At 42.0% G+C, this 24,330-nt stretch overlaps 1 protein-coding gene across 8 annotated transcripts in view; it reads right to left on the bottom strand.

The window, feature by feature from the left end:
- zmynd11 (zinc finger, MYND-type containing 11) overlaps positions 1-24,330 on the bottom strand; it is a 129,854-nt gene that overhangs the window by 59,924 nt on the left and 45,600 nt on the right. For 6 of the 8 annotated variants that reach the window (XM_055664642.1, XM_055664628.1, XM_055664648.1 and 3 more), the window contains 2 exons: positions 21,439-21,598; positions 16,906-17,067 (listed from right to left, as the gene is read on the bottom strand). In XM_055664642.1, coding sequence (XP_055520617.1) covers positions 16,906-17,067; positions 21,439-21,598 — 322 coding nt within the window. Of the gene's footprint in view, positions 1-16,905; positions 17,068-21,106; positions 21,169-21,438; positions 21,599-24,330 lie in introns of those variants that run through there. The other 2 variants (XM_055664672.1, XM_055664666.1) reach the window with 2 other exon arrangements.

Raw genomic sequence — 24,330 nt, 5'->3', positions numbered from 1 at the left:
TAATGGTTTGGAGGAGATACAGGAACACACCAAAGAACTAAAAGAGACAAATAGATTTATAATCCCAACTTTCAACTTGGTCTCAGGGATGCTATCAAGCCTTTGACATTCTGGACTCAGACAACACTTTTCCCTGTAGAAACAAGGAACTACAGATGCTGGTTTACCAGAGAAATACACAAATGTTGGAGTAACTGAGCGGCTCAGGCAGCATCCTTGGAGAACATGAATAGATGACATTTTGGGTTGGGACCCTTCTTCAGACTGATCAAATTCAGATTAATTTCATTATGTTGGATGTCCAGCACCATCTTGACCGTAATATGGACTGTTCTCAAAACATCTCCATTAACTGTCTCAAATTCCCCACTCTTCAAGTTTTCTCAACGGTAAAATCAGACCGAAATCTTTGAAATCTTAACAAAATTATTTAAAATAAAACTGATACCAAAAGCAGAATGGATTATCTTTGGAATAATGGAAGGTAGCCCAGAACTAAACGTTTTCCAAAAGAATTTATTTAATTACGGGCTAATAACGGGAAAAAAGCTTATACTCAAATTCTTGAAAAACGCTCCTATAACAACAATAAAAATGTGGATTTCAAATATGTTCCAAACATTACACCTGGAAGATATGAGACTCCTCCTTGCAGGCAAAGCAGACCACTTCCAAAAGATGTGGTCTGCATTTATGGACTTACTACAAGTATAAGGTGCAATGGTAATTTAAAAAATAAATGGTGCCAGGATCTGGTAAGGGGGGATGAAAAATATGGTTGGTATATCCCTTTTTACGTAGTTTTTTTTATAATAGAGCAATTGTTTCTCTTTCTTTCTCCCTTTTCTAGGGTCTATTTCTTAACTTTCTTCTCTAACTCTCTCTCTAATGGGCTTTTTTCCCCCCAACAATTTCTCGCACTATCACGACTCTTTCTCACTTTCCTTACTTCCTTTATTTCCATCTTACTTAAAGCTCAAAAGATGAAGGGGTACAACAAATGTAATAAGATATATGTGGTGTGTATTACTGTAACTTATTGTACTTCTAATAAATAAATAAATAAATAAATAAAAATGAAAATAAAAATCAGAGAAATATTCATTGACGACCGTGCCAATCACATGCAGCTCCTCAGAGACTTTGGTTTGAGGGGCCCTATTTTCTCCCTATTTATCATTTTTCCCCTCAATGCCCATAAATTCTCTAGATGTTCATGCTAGAGCCATATCCTGCCTTTTGTCCTATTGATTTGTTTCTTAAGTATGCTCCTCCGTTTCCGAAAATTCCTCCAGGGATACACTTGCCCAACCCTGTCCTATGCTACCTTTTTCTTGACCAGAGCCTCAATTTCTCTCATTATCCAAGTTTCACCTTCTACCTGCTCCTTTACTCTTACTTGCCTTGACCTTCGCTCTACAGGGACAGCATGCCCTGAACTCTTATCATCACACTTTTAAAAGCATCCCACTTTCTGGGTGTTCTTTTGCCCGCCAACACCTACTCCAATTAACTTCAGTAGTTTTCCACCTAACACCACCAAAGTTGGCCCTGTCCCTATTCAGAATTTTAATTGGTGGGCCCACCCTGTCTTTATCTATAACTATTTTAAAGCTAATAGAACAGTGGTCACTGGTCCCAAAAGGCTTGTCCATTGACACTTTCACCCTTCCTGATTTCCTAAGAGTAGATCAAGGTTTGCCCTCTCCCTGGTAGTGGGCTCTACGTATTGCCTGAGGAAGCTTTCCTGAACACATTTGATAAATTCCATCTCGTTTCAACCTTTTGACACGATGGCAGTCCGGGCTATATTTGGAAAGTTAAAATCCCCAACTATGACAACCATATTAATCTTGTGGTCTCCTAGCATATTTGACCTAATTCCCATCTAATATCTGGGGGCCCTATATACACTCCGAATAAGTTGATCATCTCATTTTTATTCCACAGCTCCACTCATATAGGCTCACTGGACAAACCATCAGTAATGTAATCTCAGACCTCTGTTGTGACCTTCTCCTTTATCAATAAAGCAGACCGCTGCCTCTTTTACCCCCACCTCCATCTCACCTGTAGCATCTGTACCCTGCAACATTAAGCTCCCAGTCCTGTCCCTTCCAGAGTGAGGCTACAATGTCCCACTTGCACAAACCTATCTGTGCCCCGACTTTACCTGCTTTACTCTTGCAATAAAATAAATGCAATTCAATCCAAAAAGTCCTTCCTCGCTCTCTGCTGTGCTCCTGCCTATCTTATCCATTGAACTTTCTTTCATCATCTTCCATACAGACTTCTCACTTGCCCCACTCCTGCATTGTGCCACTTCCCCCTGCCAATCTAGTTTAAACCCATCAGAGTAGCACTAGCAAACCTTCTTGCCAGGATTCCCTTCCACTTCAGGTGTAGCCATCTCTCTTGTATATTCACCTCTGCCCCAAAAGAGATCTCAAATTATCCAAAAATTTGAATCCCTGCCCTCCGCACCAACTCCTCAACCATCGCATTTATCGGTCTCATATTCTTATTCCTACCCCCATTAGCGCGTGGACTTGGGAGTAATCTGGAGAGCCTGCTTTTCAACCTTTTGCCTACCTCCCTATATTTATTTTGCAGGACCTCGGCCTTTTTCCTACCGATTTGTGCCAATGTGCACAATAATCAGGAAGCTCACCCGCCTCCACGAGAATGTCATACATCCGCTCCAAGACAACTTGGACCTGGCACCAGGAAGGCAACACACCACCCTGGAGACTCAATTGTTGCCACAGAACCTCCCGTCTGTCCCCCTAACTAACAAGTCTCCTGCCACAGTCTGACGAACGGTCTCGACCCGAAACGTTGTCCATTCCTTTGCTCCAGAAATGCTGCCTCACCCGTTGAGTTACTCCAGCATTTTGTATCTATCTTCGATTTAAACCAACATCTGCACTTCTTTCTTACACAAGTCTCCTACCACTATGGCTCTGCCTAACATTACCCTTCCCCACTGTGCCTTAAAGCCAGGCTCAGTACCATAGACCTTTCTGTGACTGCTGCTCACCTCAAACAGGTTGTCCCACTCAACAGTATCCAAAAGGATATAACTGTTTTGTCGGGCAATGGCCACTGGGTTCAAGTGCACTCCCAGCCTACTGCCTTTCCTCATGGTCACTCATCTACTCTCTTCCTGTACCTCTGGCATGACCATCTTGCTGTAACTCTTATCTATGAAGCTCGCATTCTCATGGATACAGAGGTCATCCAGCGACAGCTCTAATTCTCCAGCATAGTCTTTAAGGAGCTGGACCTGGACACAATTCACACAGGTATAAATATCGGGGACACCAGTAATTTCCCCGACTTCCTACATCCTGCAGGAAGAACATCATGCTATTTTACCTGCCATCCCTATTGCACTAAAACCATGAGGGGGAAAAAAAGCACAATACACTGTGACTCTCTGTTCAGCCTTTTTCTCAGCCACCTCGCCAAAGCCTCTTGAGCCAAGGCCTCTCAATTACCCTCCACACAACACTTCACCTCTACACAGCTTCTCTCCGAACACGGCCGCTGCCAATAGGCCGCTTCCCGACACATTTCCCTCCTTTTATTGGCTGCTCAATTAGGAAATACATTGGCCCCTCACTAAACCAATCAAACGGCTGCCTTTCGATATCTCCCATTGCTGCGTCCACACTGAAGTAGGCTCACTTAGTGTAACCGATGAGTGTGTCGAAGCAAATATAGTCAAAGCATAAGGATCAGTGGACAGAAGAAAGGCAAAGTGGGGCAGTAGCTCAGCAGGTCAGACAGCATCTCTGGTGAACATGGATAGCAGGACAACTAGAACTGTACACAGTACTCCAAATGTGGCTTTAATCAGCATTCTATATAGATGTTACATGATGTCCCAACTCTTGTATCAATACTCTGACCAATAAAAGCTAGCGTATCAAGTGCCTTCTTCACTATCCTGTCTCCCTCTACATTGTATAAAAATTGGCATATCATGTTGCAGCGATATAAAACTTTGATTAGGCCACATCTGAAATATCGTGTGCAGTTCGAGTCACCACATTATAAGGACATGGAGGCTTTGGAGATGGTGCAGAAAAGGCTTACCAAGATGCTGCCTGGATTGGAGTGCATTAGCTATAAGCAGACGTTGGACAAACTTGGATTGTTTTCATCGGTGCATCAGAGGCTGAGGGGCGACCGGGTAGAAGTTTATGAAATATAAGATTGCATAGATAAGGGATAAAGTCAGTCTTATTGCCCAAAGTGGATATGTAAAATTCTAGAGAGCATAGGTTGAACGTGAGAAGAGGAATGTTAAGAGGAGGTGTGCGAGGCGTTTTGGTTTAAACACAGTGCGGTAGGTCACTTGAAGGCTCTGCCAGAGAAAATTGCAGAAGCAGATATGACAGCGATGTTTCAGGGGCATTCATACGTATCATGAAAACTGGAATAGAGACAATGGTAAAATGGGATTACATTATACTTTACAGTATCCCAGATGTGCCACATCAACACCCAGTACAACTGTCTCAAAAATCTCCCTCCTCTTAAACCTCTTTGCTAGTATATAATTTGCTTTCTGAACTACTTTTTGGACGTCTGCTAACTTTGCAATTGGCCCATTTAGATAATGATCGGTATTTTGATTTATTTTACCCATGTGCACGACCCCATACTTCCCCTTAGTATGTATCTATTGGCCAGATTGCCACCCAATCACAAAATGTATCTGTATCCTGTTCCAGAACCACACTGTCCTCACCACAACATGCCCTGCTACCAATTCTCCTATCATCAGCAACTTGGAAACGTTACATTTAATTCCTTCCTCTGGGTCATTAACATGAATTGAGTGCCAAGAAAAATGCCTATAAGACTCCACTAGTTACATCCCTCTAGGCTGAAAACAACCCGATTATACCAACTCTTTGTTAACTGCATGACAGCCACTTTTAAATTCATGCATAAAAAAGACAAAATGTTGAAGTAACTCAACAGGTCAGGCAACATGTGTAAGGAAGAACTGCAGATGCTGGTTAAAATTGAAAGTAGACTGGTGACTAAAATTAGATTACATGGTATGGAGGTAGGGTGTTGACATGAAAATTGGTTCACAGACAGGAAGCAAAGAGTAGGAGTGAACGGGTCCTTTTCAGAATGGCAGGCAGTGGCGAGTGGAGTGCCGCAAGGCTTGGTGTTGGGGCCGCAACTGTTTACCATATATATTAATGAATTGGAAGAGGAAATTAGGAGAAATACTAGCAAGCTGGTGGCAGTGTGAACTGTGACGAGGATGTTATGAGGTTGCAGGGAGACCTGGACAGGTTGAGTGAGTGGGCAGATGCGTGGCAGATGCAGTATAATATAAATGTGAGGTTATCCACTTTGGTGGCAAAAACAAGGGGGCAGATTATTATCTCAATGGGGTTAGGTTAGGTAAGGGGGAGGGATAGCGAGACTTGGGTGTCCTTGTACACCGGTCACTGAAAGTTGGCTTACAGGTACAGCAGGCAGTGAAGAAAACTAATGGAATGTTGGCCTTCATAACAAGAGGCTTTCAGTATAGGAGAGGTTCTTCTGCAGTTGTATAGGGCTATGGTAAGACTACATCTGGAGTATTGTGAACAGTTTTGGTCTCCTAATTTGAGGAAGGACATCCTTGTGATTGAGGCAGTGCAGCGTAGGTTCACAAGATTGATCCCTGGGATGGCGGGACTGTCATATGAGGAAAGATTGAAAAGACTAGGCTTGTTTTCACTGGAGTTTAGAAGGATGAGGGGGTTCTTATAGAAACATATAAAATTATAAAAGGACTGGACAAGCTAAATGCAGGAAAAATGTTCCCAATGTTGGGCGAGTCCAGAACCAGGGGTCACAGTCTTAGAATAAAGGGGAGGCCATTTAAGACTGAGGTGAGAAAAAAACATTTTCACCCAGAGAGTTGTGAATTTGTGGAATTCCCTGCCACAGAGGGCAGTGGAGGCCAAATCATTGGATGGATTTAAGAGAGAGTTAGATACTCTAGGGGCTAGTGGAATCATGGGATATGGGGAGAAGGCAGGTATGGGTTATTGATTGGGGATGATCAGCAATGATTACAATGAATGGCGGTGCAGGCTCGAAGGGCCGAATGGCCTCCTACTGCACCTATGTTTCTATGTAAAATGCTGGAGTAACTCACAAGCTCTCACTTCACTTTTTTTCTCTACCTAGGCAGCTTTATAGGTTGCCAAATGACAGTTTAGGTGGTCATTTAAGATGGCTTGCATGATGTGTGCAATAATGTGCTCGGACGAAGTGTGTAGTTACCAGTTGGAATTATGCTCAATGAAGCACTCGCATATTATTCTGCTTCGAATAAAGTCACAAACTATACATTTCAAAATCCAGTGGCGACAAGAAAAATGTTGCGACACTTGAGGAAACACCACGAGTCAATACTCTATCACGCCACAACTTTTTCGGTGACCTGATACGTCAGTCAATGATGCTGACAGTCGCTGAAAAAAAATCGGCAAGTGGGACAGGCCCTTTATGCGGGATTTGAAATTGTACACAAAATTTCTCTCAAAATCAATTTTCGCCCTTCTTGTGCTTTTTTGTCTTTTTAATTCTAAAAGCTTCCCAATCTTCTGGCCTACCACTTGCTTTTGCCACTCTGTATACCCTGCTTTTTCAATTTAATATTATCCTCAACCTCCTTTGTGAGCCATAGATTGTGGCTTTCTCATGGAATCCCTCTTTCCAATTTAGATAAATTATTTGAGCGTTTTGGACCATCTGTTTGAATACCTGCCACTGTTTATCCTATAATCGGTCGTTACTTATCTCTGCCATTCAACTTTGACAACTTAACTATCATAGTGTTATGATCTCCCTTACTTAAGCTAAAATGCATAGGAAATGACGCCTCACAAATTTGATACGGTTCTTTTTGAAGAGTTCACTAAGAGCACTGATCTGCAAAACAATGGACGTCATTTATATGGACTTTAGCAAGGCCTTTGACAAATTCTTGCATGGCAATGGAGACGGGTGGCTAGATCACATGGTACCCCGGATGAGCTACCCCACCAATTTCAAAATTAGCTTGGCGAAAAAGGTCAGAGAGTGGTAGCTGATAATTATTTTTCAATTGAAGGCCTCTAACCACCAGTGTGCCACAGGGATCTATGCTGGGTCCATTATTGTTTGTCATCTATATTAACCATTGCAACGACACCAAAATAGGTGGTATAGTCGACAGTGAGGAAGCTTATCTAAATTTATTAAAGGATATGGTTAAAAGAGGGAATTAAGCCAAGGAAAATTGAATTTAACTGTCAAATGTGAGGTGGTGCATATTAGTAAGTCAAACCGAGGTAGGGTTTTCATAGCAAATGGTAGGGCCCTGGAGAATCTTGCTGAGCTGAGAGACCATGACCTACAGATACGCAGTTCCCTGAAAGTAGTGACACAGGTTGACAGAGTGTTCAGGGCATTAAGTACAGGAGTTGGGACATCAAATTACAGATGTTCAAGACTACAGTGAGGCCAGATTTGGAGTGTTGTGTATGGAGTATCACCCTGCTATAGGAAGGGTGTCATTAAGCTGGAAATGATAAAACAATGTTTCACCAGCATTATACCAGGTCTCGCGAGCTTGAGTTAGGAGGTTAGATAGGTTGGGACATCTTTCCTTGAGCAGAAGAGGCAGAGGGGTGATCTTACACACAACCGTGAGAGGCACAGATAAGGTGAATGGTCACAGTCTTTCCAAGAGTAATGGAGTTCAGAACTAGAGGGCATTGGTGAGAGGGGAAAGATTCAAGAGACCCAAGGGGCAATTTCTTCACGCAAAAAGTGGCTTTTATATGGAATAAGCTACCAGAGGAAGCTGTAGAGGTAGGCAAAATGAAGACGGTTAAAATAATTTTAGACAGTTACATGGACAGGAAAAGTTGAGGGATTTGGACCAAACAAGATTGAGTTTGTAAGATTGAGTTAGGCCAAAGAACCCAATCCCCGTATTGTATGAATTTACGACCTATGACAATAACTTTGGTCTGCATTGTTCACCCTCAAACTGCATTTGGAATTGGTCACTAAGTGTTCTTTAACCACAAAATCTGTTATTAATCTTTTCTTCTAACTCATGACCAAATCTAAAATAGCCTGTTCCTGGTAGTTAGCAGAGTCAGAGTTAAACAAATGGGCCCCTTGGTTTAACTCGTCCATATGACCAAGATATCTATCTAACACTTGCCAGCAATTGTCCCATATCACTTTCATTCTTTTCTGTTAAAGTAGATGTCCAAATGTTTATTGAAGCATGATATCATCTGCCTCCATCGCGTCCTCATGTTCCACATACACATCAGCCAAAACTAGTCCCTCAGTTCCCATTTAAATATTTCTTCCTCTCAACTTAATCCGGAAGTGGCGGCACTGTGAAACGACTGCGGCTCGCCTGCAGTCTGTCTGTCTATTGTTTTTTGTGTTGTTTTTTTTGTCTTGTTCAGTTAAACTTTTGGTTATTAGGTTGTGTTATGTGTGAAACAGGGCTTTCTGTCTCTCCCTTCGGGGGAATGCGACTTTCTTGTCATATCCCCCTTCTCTTCCCCGTCTGAGCTGAGGCCTAATGGAGGTAGAGCCAGGAGGTAGAGCCAGCCAGGACTCACCAACGCGAGGCTGGCCGTCTTCGAGCTGCGGCGGCGCTCCGGTGAGGGTGGACGGCGCGGGGCCGAAACACTCCTGTGAGGGCGGCCTGGCTCCCGGCTGGAAGGCGCTCCCGTGGGGCGGCCCGGTGCGGGGCTGGAAGGCGCTCCCGTGTGGGCGGCCCGGTGCGGGGCGGAGACGGTGCTCCGGTGGCTGAGGCGGCGTTCTGGTCGCGGCGACCTGAATCCGGGGCCAGTGGATAACATCGTCGGGAGCTCGCGGGTCACAGGTTGATGCCTGTTTTCCGGAGCTCCCGTGGCAACAACTGCATCCGCTGGACTGGAGGGCGGCAGCTTCGACCACCCCTGGGCCGTGGAGCTTGAACCGCAGGACTGACTTACCATCCGCCCGGTGGGGTATCGCCTCAGCGCTGAGGGAGAAGAGGAGGGAAGAGACAGCAACCCTAAGATTTTTGCCTCCATCACAGTGAGGTGGTCCTTGGTGAACTCACTGTGGTGGATGTTAATTTGTGTTTATTGTGTGTTGTTTATTATTACATGTATGGCTGCAGGCAACGACATTTCGTTCAGACCGAAAGGTCTGAATGACAAATAAAGGATTCAATTCAATTCAATTCAATTAATCCTACGCTCTCTACTTTTAGAATACCTTAACCAGGGAAAAAGGCTGTGATCCCCCACAATGTTATAAACCTCGAAGAGATCACCTGTCAGCCTCTTTCGCTCCAGGGAAAACAGTCCCAGCTTATCCAATCTGCCTGTAAATCAAGCACTCTGGTTCAGACAACATCTTTGTAAATCACTTCTGTACCCTCTCTACCACATCATTCCAAAAGTGTTGTGATCAGAACTACACACAGCTCTCCAGGTGCAGTCTAAGCAACGTTTTGTTTAACTGTAATACGACATCCCAACTATTCTATTCAATGGAATGGAAGATGATGGTATGCATGCTATAATGGTTTCTTCTTCATCATCCTATCTACCTGTCATACCACTTTCTGGGAACTGAATACTTGTACCCCAAGGTCTGTATGCTCCCCGGGGCCCTGCCATTCACTTTGTCCACTCCTAATGTAACTCCCCAAAATGCATCACTTTGCACTTGTTATGAGTTACGCCCCATCTGCCATTCCTTTGTCCACTTTCCTGGTGATTAATATCCTGTCGTAATGATACGACACCTTTTTTCACTGACCTCTGCACTGTTAATTTTGATGTCATCTGCAAACTTATTCATCATGCCACCTATATGCTCATCCAAAAAATTAATGTAAATGACAAACTGTAGATGCACCTCAGATTCCTGCAGCTCACCATTGGTCGCAAGCCTCCAATTGGAAAAAACTCCCCTCTACTATCTTTGGCTACTGCCATACTCATTTTGTACCCGATTGGCTAGCGCACCCTGAATCCCATCCTATTATGAGGAACTGTATCGAAGGCTTCGTTGACAACATAAAACATCGAACAGTATAGTATAGGAATCATCCCTCCAGCCAAAGAATGTGCCAAATAAGATGCCCAGATTAACTAATCTCCTCTGGCCATTTGTGATCTATATCCCTCCATTCCCACCAATCCATTTAACCTTTATCTGTTTAAAATTTGTTAAACTGCACTATCGTATCTGCATTCACCATCACCACTGGTAGCACCTTTAAGGCAACCACTCTGTGTAAAAACTTGCCCCACACATCTCCTTTAAACTCAAAGCTATGCCATCTAGTCTTTGGCATTTCCACTTTGAGCATAAATTTTGACTCATAATTTGATATACTTATCAGGTCTCTCCACCACCAATGATTTTACAGAGAAAGCAATCCACGTTTTTTCAACCTCTCTTGTGCTCATACCCTCTAATCTAGGCAGCATTCTGATAAAGCTCTTCTGCACCCTCTCCAAACCATCCACATCCTTCCATTAGAGGGGCAACCGGAATTGCACACAATATTCTTTCCCCTCATTCAACATTTTTGCAGGAAAGTGAACAACCATTTTGTTTGAACACTGAGGAAGTTCCCTTCTAACAATCTCCAATTTCCTCCAAACGAGGCTGCATACTCCAAATGCAGCTCACTAAAGTTATATATAACTGCAAACATGACTCCATGACTCTCGTTTACTCAATGCCGCAAATGATGAAGGCAAGCATACCATCATTTTAATCCAAGCAAGTGTAAAGTGTTGAATTTAGGTTGGTCAGAATATAGTGTTACAGCATTGTAGCATTACAGTTACAAAGAAAGTGCAGATTAAAAAAGAGTGCAAGTCTGCAATGAGACAAGTTGGAAGATCGGAACTACACCCCAATTTGTGGCAGGTCCGTTCAGTGGTCTGATAACGTAAGGGAAGAAGCTGTTCCTAATTTAGAGGTATGCGTTTTCAAGGTTTTGTATCTTCTGCCCAATAGGGGAGGGGGGGGGGGGGGGGGGGGAAGAGGGAATGACTGGGGTGAAAAAGCCCCTTGATTATGTTGGCTGCTTTCCCCAAGGTAGCGTGAATAGTAGATGGAGGTGAAATGGGGGTGGGGATGGAAAGAGGCTATTTTGTGTGATCGACTGGCTGGTATCCACAACAATCTGCAATGTCATGATGTCAAATTGTGATAGTTGTGATGCATCCCGATCAGGTGCTTTTTACGACGCATCTGTAGACGTAAGAGTAGTTGGAGACATGCTAAACATCTTTGGTCTTCTGAGGAAGTAGAGGCGTTGTAATGCTTTCTTGGCCATAGCTTCAATGTGGTTGGTCCAGGATAAATTGTTAATGATATCTACACCATTTCCACTTCGGCATCATTGATGCTGACTGGGGCTTGTACGCCACCTCGCTTCCTGAAGTCACTAACTAGCTCTTTTCTCTTGCTGAAATTGGGGGAGAAATTGTTCTCATTACTAAGCATATTACTAAGCTCTCCACTTCCTTCCTGCGTTCTGTCTCATCATCCCATACGTTTTGACCTCCCAAAATTCAACATCTCACACATGCTCGGATTAATCTCCATCTGCCATTTTTCCGCATCAAGAAGGCCAAGCACTGCCATAAGCTCAGGATTGAGGAGCACTTCAATAACAACTCCGACCCCCGACGCATGTGGCAAGGTATCCAGGCCATCACGGACTATAGACCCTCCAACACCACCCCCACATCCAGCGACGCCTCCTTCCTTGAGGAGCTTAATAATTTTATCTTGTATGTATCGTTAGCTTTTAGAAATGTTTGAATGGTGCACTGACTGGCTGACATTTTTAAATTTCGTTGTACATGGTTCATGTTACAATGACAATAAAGAAACTATTCTATATTCTATTCTATTCGACGGGGACAATCTAGAGACAGCCATCAAGGCTGTGCTACCTGCTGATCACCAACCCCTCACACTCACCCCCTACGACGTGTACGTGGCACTGAGTAGGACTAATGCACGTAAGGCTGCTGGCCCCGACGGCATCCCCGGGCGCATCCTCAGGGCCTGTGCTGCGCAGCTGACAGACGTCTGGACTGACATCTTCAACCTGTCACTTGCCCAAGCAGTTGTCCCAACGCGCCTTAAAACCACCTCCATCGTGCCGGTGCCAAAACACTCCACTGCGGCAAGTCTCAACGACTTCCGCCCAGTTGCACTTACTCCCATAATCACCAAGTGCTTCGAGAGGCTGGTCCTGGCACACCTCAAAAGCTGCCTACCCCCCCACACTGGATCCCTATCAGTTTGCCTACCGCAAGAACAGGAGTACGGAGGATGCCATCTCAACGGCACTTCACTCCGCCCTCTCCCACCTCGACAACAGAGACACTTACGTAAGAATGCTGTTCATCGATTACAGCTCAGCATTCAACACCATTATACCATCTAAACTGATCACCAAACTCGGTAACCTGGGCATCGACCCCTCCCTCTGCAACTGGATACTGGACTTTCTAACCAACAGACCCCAGTCTGTTAGGTTAGACAAGCACACCTCTTCAACCCTCACCCTGAACACCGGCGTTCCACAGGGCTGTGTGCTGAGCCCCCTCCTCTACTCCCTCTTCACCTATGACTGCACACCTGTACATGGTACTAACACCATCATCAAGTATGCAGATGATACAACGGTGATTGGCCTCATCAGCAACAACGATGAGTCGGCCTACAGGGAGGAGGTCCAGCTCCTAGCAGCATGGTGCGCTGACAACAACCTGGCCCTTAACTCCAAAAAGACCAAGGAGCTCATTGTAGACTTCAGGAAGTCCAGGGGCAGCACGCACACCCCCATCCACATTAACGGGACAGAGGTGGAACGTGTTTCGAGCTTCAGGTTCCTGGGTGTTAACATCTCCGATGACCTCTCTTGGACCCACAATACCTCTACTCTGATCAAGAAGGCTCACCAGCATCTCTTCTTCCTGAGGAGACTGAAGAAGGTCCATCTGTCTCCTCAGATCCTGGTGAACTTCTACTGCTGCACCATTGAGAGCATCTTTACCAACTGTATCACAGTATGGTATGGCAACTGCTCTGTCTCCGACCGGAAGGCCTTGCAGAGGGTGGTGAAAATTGCCCAACGCATCACCGGTTCCTCACTCCCCTCCATTGAGTCTGTCCAAAGCAAGCGTTGTCTGCGGAGGGCGCTCAGCATCGCCAAGGACTGCTCTCACCCCAACCATGGACTGTTTACCCTCCTACCATCCGGGAGGCGCTACAGGTCTCTCCGTTGCCGGACCAGCAGGTCGAGGAACAGCTTCTTCCCGGCAGCTGTCACTCTACTCAACAACGTACCTCGGTGACTGCCAATCACCACCACCTCCCCCCCCTCCCCTGGCCACTCCTCCCACAGGAAAAACACTATGTCTGTATATATGCTAATGTAAATATTTATTCAAATCATATGCTATGTCGCTCTTCCAGGGAGATGCTAAATGCATTCCGTTGTCTCTGTACTGTACACTGACAATGACAATTAAAGTTGAATCTGAATCTGAATCGTATCTGTAAATGACCTGCTATCCTGCTGTATCCTTTGACATAGTCTTCCTCAATGTCTGTAACTCCACCAATTTTAGTGCCATCCACAAACCTACCAACCAACCCATCTACATTTACATCCAAGTCGTCTATATACATCCCAAACAGAAAATTTCACCATAGATCTCAGCGGAACTCCACTAGTCACAGCCTCCAGCCATAGCAACACCCTTCCAACACTACCACTATCGTCTATGAGTAAGCCATTTGTGAATCATAGTGACCCCAATGCATCTTAATCTTGTGGATCAGCCTACCATGATATCATCAAATGCCTTGAAGTCCATATAGACAACATCCCTGGCCCTTTATGGCCCTTCTGATTGTCTGCTTGAGTTCCTTCCTGTTTGCTTTATATTCCTCAAAAGGCCCCGTCTTATTTCATCTTCCTAAACCTTACATAGGCTTCTTTTTCCTTTTCCACCTAATTTACAACCTCCCTAGTCATCCAAATATCCCTTATTTTGTCATCCTTACTGGAACGTGCCAGACCTGAACTTTAATCAGCATTTATTACTTTACCCCCCTCCCAAGATCTTATCCTTTTTCATAACTACCTGAAAATGTATACATCTTAAAACATTTATAGTCCCACCTTTGTCAATCTTCCTACTCGTCTACTAAAAACTGAATGAAACTAATGAGACAATTTCCCACGTACAAAACCATGCTGATAACGCCTAATCAACCCTTGCCTTTGTAATGCAAATATGTATTGTCTCTCAGAATCCCTTCCAATAACTTTCACACAACTGATATGAGACTCACAGGCTTGTCATTGTAGCCCTTATTAAATAAAGCCACAAAATGAGCTATCCTCCAAACTTCTGGTACTTTACCCGTCTCTATTGAAGGTACAAAAATGTCTGTCAGGGCCCCAGCAATTTTATCCCTTGTTTCCCTCGATATTCTATGCTGAGGGGGGACAGAATTGATTTTTTTTTTAATTATGAGAGGCATACGGAGGGTACAGTCAGTACCTTTTCCCCAGGGTGGAAATATTAAATATTAGAGGACATAGCTTTAATATAAGAGGGGAAATATTTAAAGGAGACTTGTAGGGCAACTTTTGCTTTAATGCAAAGGATGGAGGGAGCCTGCAAGGTGATGTCACGGATGGTGCCGGAAGCAAAAACTATAATGGCGTTTAAGAGGCTTTTAGGTAGGCACATGCATCTTCAAGGAATGGAGGGATATGGATCATGTTTACGGCCATGAACTCACCAGCTTTCATGTCCTCTATAGTAAATACATCTGAAAAGCATTCATTTTGGGCCTCGCTCATTTCTCCGAGCCCCACAATAAATGTCCATATTAATCCTCCCTATTATCTCCCTAGTTAACTTTCAGTCTCAATAAACGTAGAATGTTTTAGGTTTCACCTCCGTTTATCTGCCACGTCTCCTATTTGCCTTTATAATATCCTTCTTAAGTCTTCTCTTATCTTCCTTATACTAAAAGAGTTCACTTGATCCCAGCTGTCTCAGCCTTACATGCGCCTTCTGTGTTTTACTGACCAGGGGTTCTATGTCAACTCGGATTCCCTAATCTTGCCAGCCTTACTCTTCACTCTAACACAAACATGGTGGCTCCGAACTCATCCAATCTCACTTTTAAAAGCCGCCTACTTCCCAGATGTCCCTTTGCTTGCCAATGTCTTCTCCCACTCAACCTTTGCAAGTCCCTGCCTGATGCCATCAAAATTAGCCAATGTCCTATTGAGGATGTAATCTTGCGGACCAATCCTATCTAATTCCACAACTATTTAAAAACTAATAGAATCATGATCACTTGTCCAAAGTGCTCCCTTACTGTCGCATGTTCCTGGAGGCACTTAACAAATTCTTAGGGAAGTTAAAAATCACTAACTACAACCCGAGTTGAAATATACCTACATGGTAATGCAATTCCCCAACATATTTGCTCCTCTAATACACGTAATCCCATTCTATATTTAGACTGTCAAGGCCTAATGTCATCATTAATCTTGATTCTTAAACAATTCTGCAATTTCATTGAAAAATTGGTGATTTATACTTTTTCCAGAGGTTTAACCACAAATCTATTGTTCCAAAACACTAAACCATGAGATTTTGTCCTTGATCACTTCAATGCATTCCCTCTTCTGCTCTGTAATATTCCTTTCAGTTTATACTGTTACTGCATCTACTTCCTCCCAGTATTGTTATTTCCGGAGCACTTGGTACCCAAAATATTTAAACGCTATTCCCTCCCTTTGTTTTAAGCCAGATCTCTGACATTGCTACAACCTTGAAATGTCATATGGTTAATTCTCCCTACAGTTCACCAACTTTATTTAATCTGCTTTGTGAAGTCATGCATCCACATTATAAACGTCCTTTGACTGTCTTGTGCTCTTTGCTTTGTTCTATCTAAAACCTCCCTATTACTTGCTCTGACATGAGAAATATCTGCCAGCCGTTTCTCTATCTTATTGAACCCTATTCAATATTACCTTACTGTGCCTCGCTCAGCCAATTTAATATGAACTTCCCCTAAAATACTCAACCAAGCTTTCCTTGGGGACACTCCTTCCATATTAAATAATCATCCCATATATGATAACAATCTAATTTTGTACCATTGGAGAACAGAATGCCAACTATTTCAAATGTATGAAGTACAGAAATAAAATTTCCTGTCAAGATAAATTACACCATTTTCAAAATTACGATAGACACTCAATTCAAACAATTATCACTCTGGCTCTCTAGATAATGAGCATCTCTGGTTATATCATTGTACGAAGTAGTCTTAAAATGGGAAACTTAAAAATGGGTTTGCATCCCATCCTATTAACCTCAGCTACTTGTCCTAAACCTAATTTCTGGGCGAGTCATAGTTCTTATTTTATAAGCTGCAAACGGTTAACAATGGCCGTTTCCTTTGTCATCGTTACTTATTTGTATATCTTTCATTCATTGTTCTAGATCTCTCTACATCATCGTCTATATCTCTCGTTTCCCTTTCCCCGGACTAGCCTGAAGGGTCTCGACCTGAAACGTCGCCCATTCCTTCTCTCCGGAGATGCTGCCTGTCTTTTTGTGTCTAATGCAGAATTTATAATCTTTTCAGGCTATTAAATGTAATTGAAACAAAATCATACAACTTGTATTTTTACAAATGTCATGAGAATCGGGGGAAAAATATGCAGACTTACGAAAAATGCTGCGCTTGCTTTATTTAAAAAAAATTATATTGTAAACAGATGACACTCACCCTGCACACTTGGCACTGCCAATGTGAACTGCTATCCTGTGGCCGGAATTCATCAGGTAGACATTTTGGATGATACACTCGGAAGCAGGAATCACAAGTTAAGACCTCTCCTGCCATGTGACACTCCATGCAATACCAGTCATGGTTTTCTGCATTCCAGTCCTGCAATGGAAAGTGCATTTTACTTTAGACCAAGCTAAAATTAATCCAATTCAAAGTAGTTCTAAGTGAACAGACACAGATATGGGGAGAAGGATGGAAATCAGATGTAGCATTAAAATATTATAACATTGGTTGCAAAACAGCATTGATGTCACTTTAAATTTTGTATTAAGCAACAGCCCCTGGACACCAAATATAATTCACGGCACTATGCAAGTATAAATGTCACTAACTGTCACTAAAATTATATTAGCTCTAAAATTAAAATTCTATTCCTTAGTTTACCGCTTGATCAAACATACTTCAGTTTTGCTAGGGCTTTTATTGCAAATAAGCTGGGCAATCTAACATGAAAATTCAACAAGAGCAGTTCTGACTTCTTTCATCACATGCAGCAAAAAAATAGGTTTTCCTAAAACCATTGTGGACACACATTTTAAAACCTTATTAAACATCTGTGCCACTAATATCAAATAATATACTGTCTAACCTGGTGAGGATTTCGAAAATTCTGTTTTTATTTCAGATTTCCAGAATTGGCAGCTTTTTGAACAAGCCGCATATTACCAGTATACATCAGCCATTTTCCTCCGTTAATCATTTTCTACAAATGAATGGTTCTGCTAGTGTGCGATCATCAGCTTCAAGTTTATAATGTTCCCAAAAGGTTCAATGCAGAGAAAGGGAGCTTTAAGAAGCCTGGTTTTGACGAGGGCGTAATTTTAACCTGTGTGTGGTTTTTAGGAAGTGTTTGACAAAATTCCAAATGAAAAAAAACTTAAGGGATAAAGGAAATGAGGGAAACTGGTGCAAATCATTGAAGATAGTAGGACATGATAGATTGCTGATGGAAGAAGCATATCAGATGCTTGGTGATGCTGGCAGAGACATTGAACACAGAACCAGGAAGTTACTCTGAAATGGCATACAGCCCAGCTAGAGTAATGCTAGAGCTAGTCACCACACTCAGGAATGTACTGCACCAGAGAATGGGCAAGGGAGAGGCAAGAATGTTTCAGGGAGAATTATAGTTATGAGGTGAGACAGCGATGATGTGGTTGTTTATTTTGAAACAAAAAGGTTGCTAAAGGGGGATTTAACGTAGATGTACAAATTATGAGGGATCAGGACAAAGTGGTATGGGGCCTTGAGCTCGATGCCCGAATGGTGGTAAAAATCCTCAACGTATGCAGCAGGGAGCTAAATAGTTCAATTTTAACAAGCACAAACTGTCTGTGTTTCGCAGGACTGCTGGCCTCACCCGAAGCCGACACTTCTGATCACACTAGCTAAATTTCCTTTGCCCTCAAACAATGTCAGCTGAACAACTCTTCTCTTTAACATCAATACCACAAATGTTCCAATGAATCCAAGCGCAAAATCCAAGCAGCATATAACAACTTCCTGAAGATGGATCATATTCCTTGCTTTCAGATCAACTTTGGAGACACTTGGCAAAAACATAAAAAGATCATGCAAAAGTTGATTAGGAGAGGCTGTTAATCAACCGGGATAAGTGGAAAGCTTTGAAAAAGTGAGATAGGTAAAGTGAGATAAGGCTAATATGTTCTTTTAGAATGAAATACAAAGCTGGCATCAATAAGGAATCCTGGCTGAGGAAGAAAATTGAGTCTCTGGTCAAGCAAACAGAGGCATATGTCAGATATAGGCAGCTGGGATCTTTCGACTATAAGATGCGAGAGTACCCTTCAAAAGGAAAATTGGCGGGCAAAGACCCACATGGCAGATTGGTCTGCAAGGGCACATGGGATCCATAATGAGCTGGAATGGAAAGGCTGAAGGTACACAAAAATGCTGGAGAAACTCAGCGGGTGCAGCAGCATCTATGGAGCGAAGGAAATAGGCAACTTTTCGGGCCGAAACCCTTCTTCAGACCGAAAGGCCGAATTGGATTGGTGGAAGGAGTCAGAGGGTGATAGTGCAGGGTTGTAATTTAGATTGGAGGACCACAACAAGTGCTGTTGCGCAAGGATTGGTGCCGAGTTCACCTTTGTTTGTCATCCAAATTATTATTGTAGATGACAATGTTGTTAACATGGTTAATAAGTATGCGGATGACACCTCAACTGGTAGTGTGGTGGACAGTGAAGATGGTTGTTTATGTTTACACCAGGATCAAGATTAATTGGGAAAGTGGGCAGATGAATGGCAGATGGAATTTAACTTGGACAAATGTCAAGTGATGCATTTTGGGAAGTTAAACCAAGGCAGGATGTACACAGTGAATGGTAGGGCCCTGGGAAATGTTGTAGAGTTGACAAAGGGTGGTGAAAATGGTATATGGCATGGTTCCATCGTCCATCAGGGCACTGAGAAGAGTTAGGACTTGTTGAGACCACACTTGGGAGTAAAGGGTGAAGTACAGGTTGCCATGCTATAGAAAAGATCTGAGGCTAGAGGGAGCAGAAAAGATTCACAAGGATGATGTCAGGACTGGAGGGTTTAAATTATGAGAGACTGGGGCTGTTTTTCCTGGAGCAAAAGGAGCCAAAGGGTGACCCATGTGCTGGTATACAAAAGCATGAGGAGCATGAAGTGATTGGTCACGGTCTTTTTCCTAGGTTAGAGAAGTCCAGAAGAGTAGGGCGTAGGTTTAAGTTGGAGGAGAAATATATGAAGGGAACCATAAGAGCAGGTTTTCCACACAGAGGGTGGCATTCCTGAGCTGCCAAAATGAAGCAGTAAAGATGGGTACAATTATAATGTCTAAAAGACAATTTGGACAGGTACATGGATGGAAAAAGTTATTGAGATGTGGGCCAAATGCAAACAAATGGTACTAGCTCATATAGGCACCTTGGTTCGCATGGACAAGTTGGGCTAAAGTGCCCGTTTCTGAGCGGTGCAACTGTTCAAACTTTAACTGATTTTAAGAGACAAGAAAATATTTTTTTCATTGAAAATGGTGAATAATTGAGTATCCATTCATTCATTTTTATTTTTATATGATGGGAAACACATTTAGATTTACAGGCTGCAAGTGGCAAACATTTTAACGTCAAATCCACCCCCCACACCACAATCATGCTTTGCCTTGATACAATTTGCACTTAAGTGACTTGACTGACTTTTGATGTTTGTGAAACATACTGGTTTCGATCCATTTTTAAAGCCATACTGCTGGAAGAGGGGAAAAATATAAAACTATTTGCTAAGCAAATAACTGTGGCCAATGGTGAAAATTATATTGAGTTAACAGTAGCATGTATAAATTTTGAATGAGTTATGAAGCCATTACACTCTCTCTCGCGCTCTCTCTCTCTCTCTCATGCGCTCTCTCTCTCTCATAAATAAATAAATAGATAATATATATATATATATATATATATATATATATATATATATATATATATATATATATATATATATATATATATATATAAAAAATCCAAAGCATTTTTAAACAACTTATGCAAAACAATGAATTTGACCCAGTCTTGCCTCCAATAATTAAACAATTATGATTACCAATTTGTCTGAATTGCATCAACTTGGCCTGCAACCTCTTTAAAGTCCTGTTCTCAACTTGCCCAGCAGCAGTTACTCATTAAGGAAAATTGGGTTATCATCAGCAAATAAACAGCTTCCTAAAACTTACTGAAACAAACATTATATCATAGATTCATTGGCCTTTTCTAGATTATTTTATTTTAAAGCTGAAAGCCAACAAAATGGACTTGTAAAGTCATTGATATGCAACATGCAATTTGTAGGCCCTATCAGTGTCAAACAACTTCTGATTTGGAGACAACTGTAACTATAGTTACACAATATTGAAAGCTGCAGTATACTACAAGAAATATTTCTGCAAAAAGGTGTTTCTTTTTAAATACACCAAAAATGCATTTATTAAAGATATAAACATTCTATCAAGTTTCATAGAATGATAAATTTCAGTCATGTTTCCTAAATGATCATTTATTGCGTGATCAGTATTATAGAAGTTGTCTTGAACACTGAAAACCGTGAATTTTCAAGGATGTGCCTACAGCACTAGTGACCAATCTTGCAGGCTTACTTGGGTTGTAAAATCACATACGACTGCACAGGATGATGCACTTCAGATGACCTAAAGAGAGTAGGCACAATCTAAGTAAACATTCAGAACCATTTTCTCTGTGTCATTGTACTTGCCCATTTTTACACCAGATCACGGTTTCATAAATCATGCTCCTTCAAAAGAGGATTTTTAAATTCACACAATTATGCCGTAATATAATGCAGCTTTACTGTTCTAAAACTATGATTTTACATCCTTGCAAGTAACTGCGTCCTTTTTCTTGGGAGCAAATTCTTTTCAGGTTCTATAAGCCACTACAAGTGGCCAATGCTGGATAAAAAAATGCTTACAATCTCATCCCCAGGTAGCCAATATCCTTCCTGTTCGATGCCTGCCTTTGAACCCTTACAGCCCACAGTCAACGTTTCAACAATCAGTCCGTCTTTTACCGCAAGTCCCAACTGCCGATTGGCGTCCTTTGGATGCATACTGTGAAGGCGAGACATGAACCTATGGGAGAAACCACAAACACCACTATAATCAATCATCACTGCTAAACTAAAATAGAGTATTGCCTTAAAGCAAAGCCAATTTAAGATGATAAAGTCAGAATTAATTCAACTTTCAGTTGCTTATATTATTTGGATGCAATTTTTCAGTCTTTTGCATTATTATTGTAGAGTCCACTTCGCAAATATATACACCAGCATATTATATTGCAAAATAAAATTAATTTCCAGAGCACTAATTGAAATTTAGGTCATTGAAGCATGCAGTTATATCGCATGGCAACAGGCCCTGTGGCCCAACTTGACTATGCCGACAAAGTTTTAATTCAGAACCAGAAGTCTGTGTTTGGCCCATATCCCTCTGACTATTTCCTAAACATATATGATTATGCCTTTTAAAGTCCTAATTGTATCCACTTCTATAGTTTACTCTGGCAGCTCGTACTAGTTTAACGTGTGGGAATTTAAACAATGAGCTGACGGCTGCAGCGCTATTGGGTTCTAATTATAGCTCTATTGGCTGCAGTGCTGTGGGCTTTAAACATAGCGCTATGGCCACAGCACTATGGGTCACAGGGTGTTCGGGAAAATTCTCTAACAATGAGACTTTGGGATTCTCTTTCTCAGTGGAAGTTGAGCCTTTGATTATTGTTCAGGCCGTGGTAGAATTCTGGATAAGCCTAGTGGTGAAAAGTTACCAGTGGGCGGTGGCATTGCAGTTACATTGGGATTGCCTTGATTTTACAGAAAGGTGGGTGGGCTCAAGGGGCCGAGAGGGAGGGAGAGAGGAAGGAGGGAGATGGGGAGCAAGAGGAGAGGCAGAGAGGGAGGGAGGGAGGGAGGAAAAGAAAAAGGGGGGAGATAGAGGGAGGGGTGAGAGGGAGACAGACAGACAGAGCCACTTTCACGGAACCAAATACCTGCACTCCTTGATCTCGGACCTATAACATTCACAAGGGTGCTGCCATTTACGATTAATTAGTACTCCTCAGTTGATTTTCAAATGTGAACATTCTATGTTTTATGCTTTAAACAGAATAAAGTAAATGGTTTGCATTTCCCCAGAGAATCAGTTGCTTGTATTTAGAATATGTTTTGTCTGTCAATATTGAGTTACAGGGCACGATACAAAGTTGAAAAGTTAAAACAGTAAAGCTCAATAATTCAGCTATGTTGGGATATTAGTTGCACCAAATTAGATGCTTTTCCACACGTTTGGAAGTTATTCCTATTAGGTTTCAAACTCACTTCTTTAAAAAAAAAAGATGTTGGACTGTAATATTAAATATTCCAGTGAAACACCGAGTATGAAAGGACCCAGGCCCCAGCTGCAAACGTACTCTTGTCCCTGACTCTCAGTCAGAAAACTCCAAATCCAGTGGTGAAAGAACACCCACCCCACACATCCTGCTTGCATGCTGCACCCTGCTTGCATTCCAAAACGAGTGAATCAGATACTCGATTCTTGGTGTTTTCTGTATAAGCAATACAAACTGGAATGTTCCATTTAAATGTGCAGCACATAGTATAAAAATAATTGAACACTAGTAAAATAAAGTAAACCCATTTCAAACTTGTTAGTTCAGGCAGATTACAACAACTTAAATATTTATGATGTCTCATTCCACATACCATAATGAGATTTTGCTAAAATTTTACTTTTTCTGTCCATCCTGAATCTGAAGGTTTTCTACGGGGACTTAAGCAGAATATCTAGATTGACTCTGGAGTGTTGAGGAGTGCTGCAAGATTGGAAACACTCCCCACTAAGATGTTAAGTTAGATCTTATATATCCCGATCAATACCAGCCTTCACCAATGTCAATGACATTAAATTTTATCTTACTGCATTGTAGGAAATTAACTGCTGTGTTTCTTTCTTTATAGGAATGACCACATGAAGTACATAATTGTCTGAAACCTGCTTTAAGGTGCATCAAGGTATTAGGAGATTGTAAGTTGTCAAATGTCGCCTGACCCACTGAGTTCCTTTAGCACTTTGTTTTTTGCTCAAGATTCCAGCATCTGCAACTTCTTGTGTCTCCAAATATAAAAACATGTTAGACTAGCATTTGTTTATAGTGAACAAATAAATGAATAGATCTTTTCAGCTATTTAATAAGAATACAATCTCTCAATACACATTCCTGCCTATCTGCAGCAACATTTTATGTCTAACTTATCAAGAATCTACCTCGGACATAGGCGTTGGTCCCACCACTATAAAGATTCAAATCTTTGAACAAAAACAATATGTCATCTACCTTAAATGGGCAACCCCTCATTTTCAAACAGTTACTCCAACTTCTACATTTTAAACCAAGAGGAATCATCTCCTCCATTTTCACCCTGTGATGATCTCGACAATCTTGTTTCAACCCAATATCATCTCATTTTTTAAAAACCTCAGTGAAAGAAACTTTCTTCGTAAGACAATGAGCTCATATCAGCAGACCGTTCCATAAACACTTTGAACTGTTAATAAGTTGACCAACACGGCAATGATGTGGGCTCAGTAATGCCACATAAATCTTTCAAAGTTTGGTAGTCAATTCTTCTCACGATTAGCAATAATAATTTCTATTAGCTTTCCGAATTACTTTTAATACCTGCGTAGTACCCTATCGCAAATCATGCGTTAGAACAAAGAATCCACAGAATCACCGAGCTCAGTATTTTCAAAAATGGCGAGAGAATGCAATTTTTCCCACTGTATTTTGTATTCGATCAGGG

Source organism: Leucoraja erinacea, chromosome 2 (assembly GCF_028641065.1).
Source record: "Leucoraja erinacea ecotype New England chromosome 2, Leri_hhj_1, whole genome shotgun sequence".
Lineage (NCBI taxonomy): Eukaryota > Metazoa > Chordata > Chondrichthyes > Rajiformes > Rajidae > Leucoraja > Leucoraja erinaceus.
This window is presented reverse-complemented; position numbering and strand designations above follow the sequence as displayed.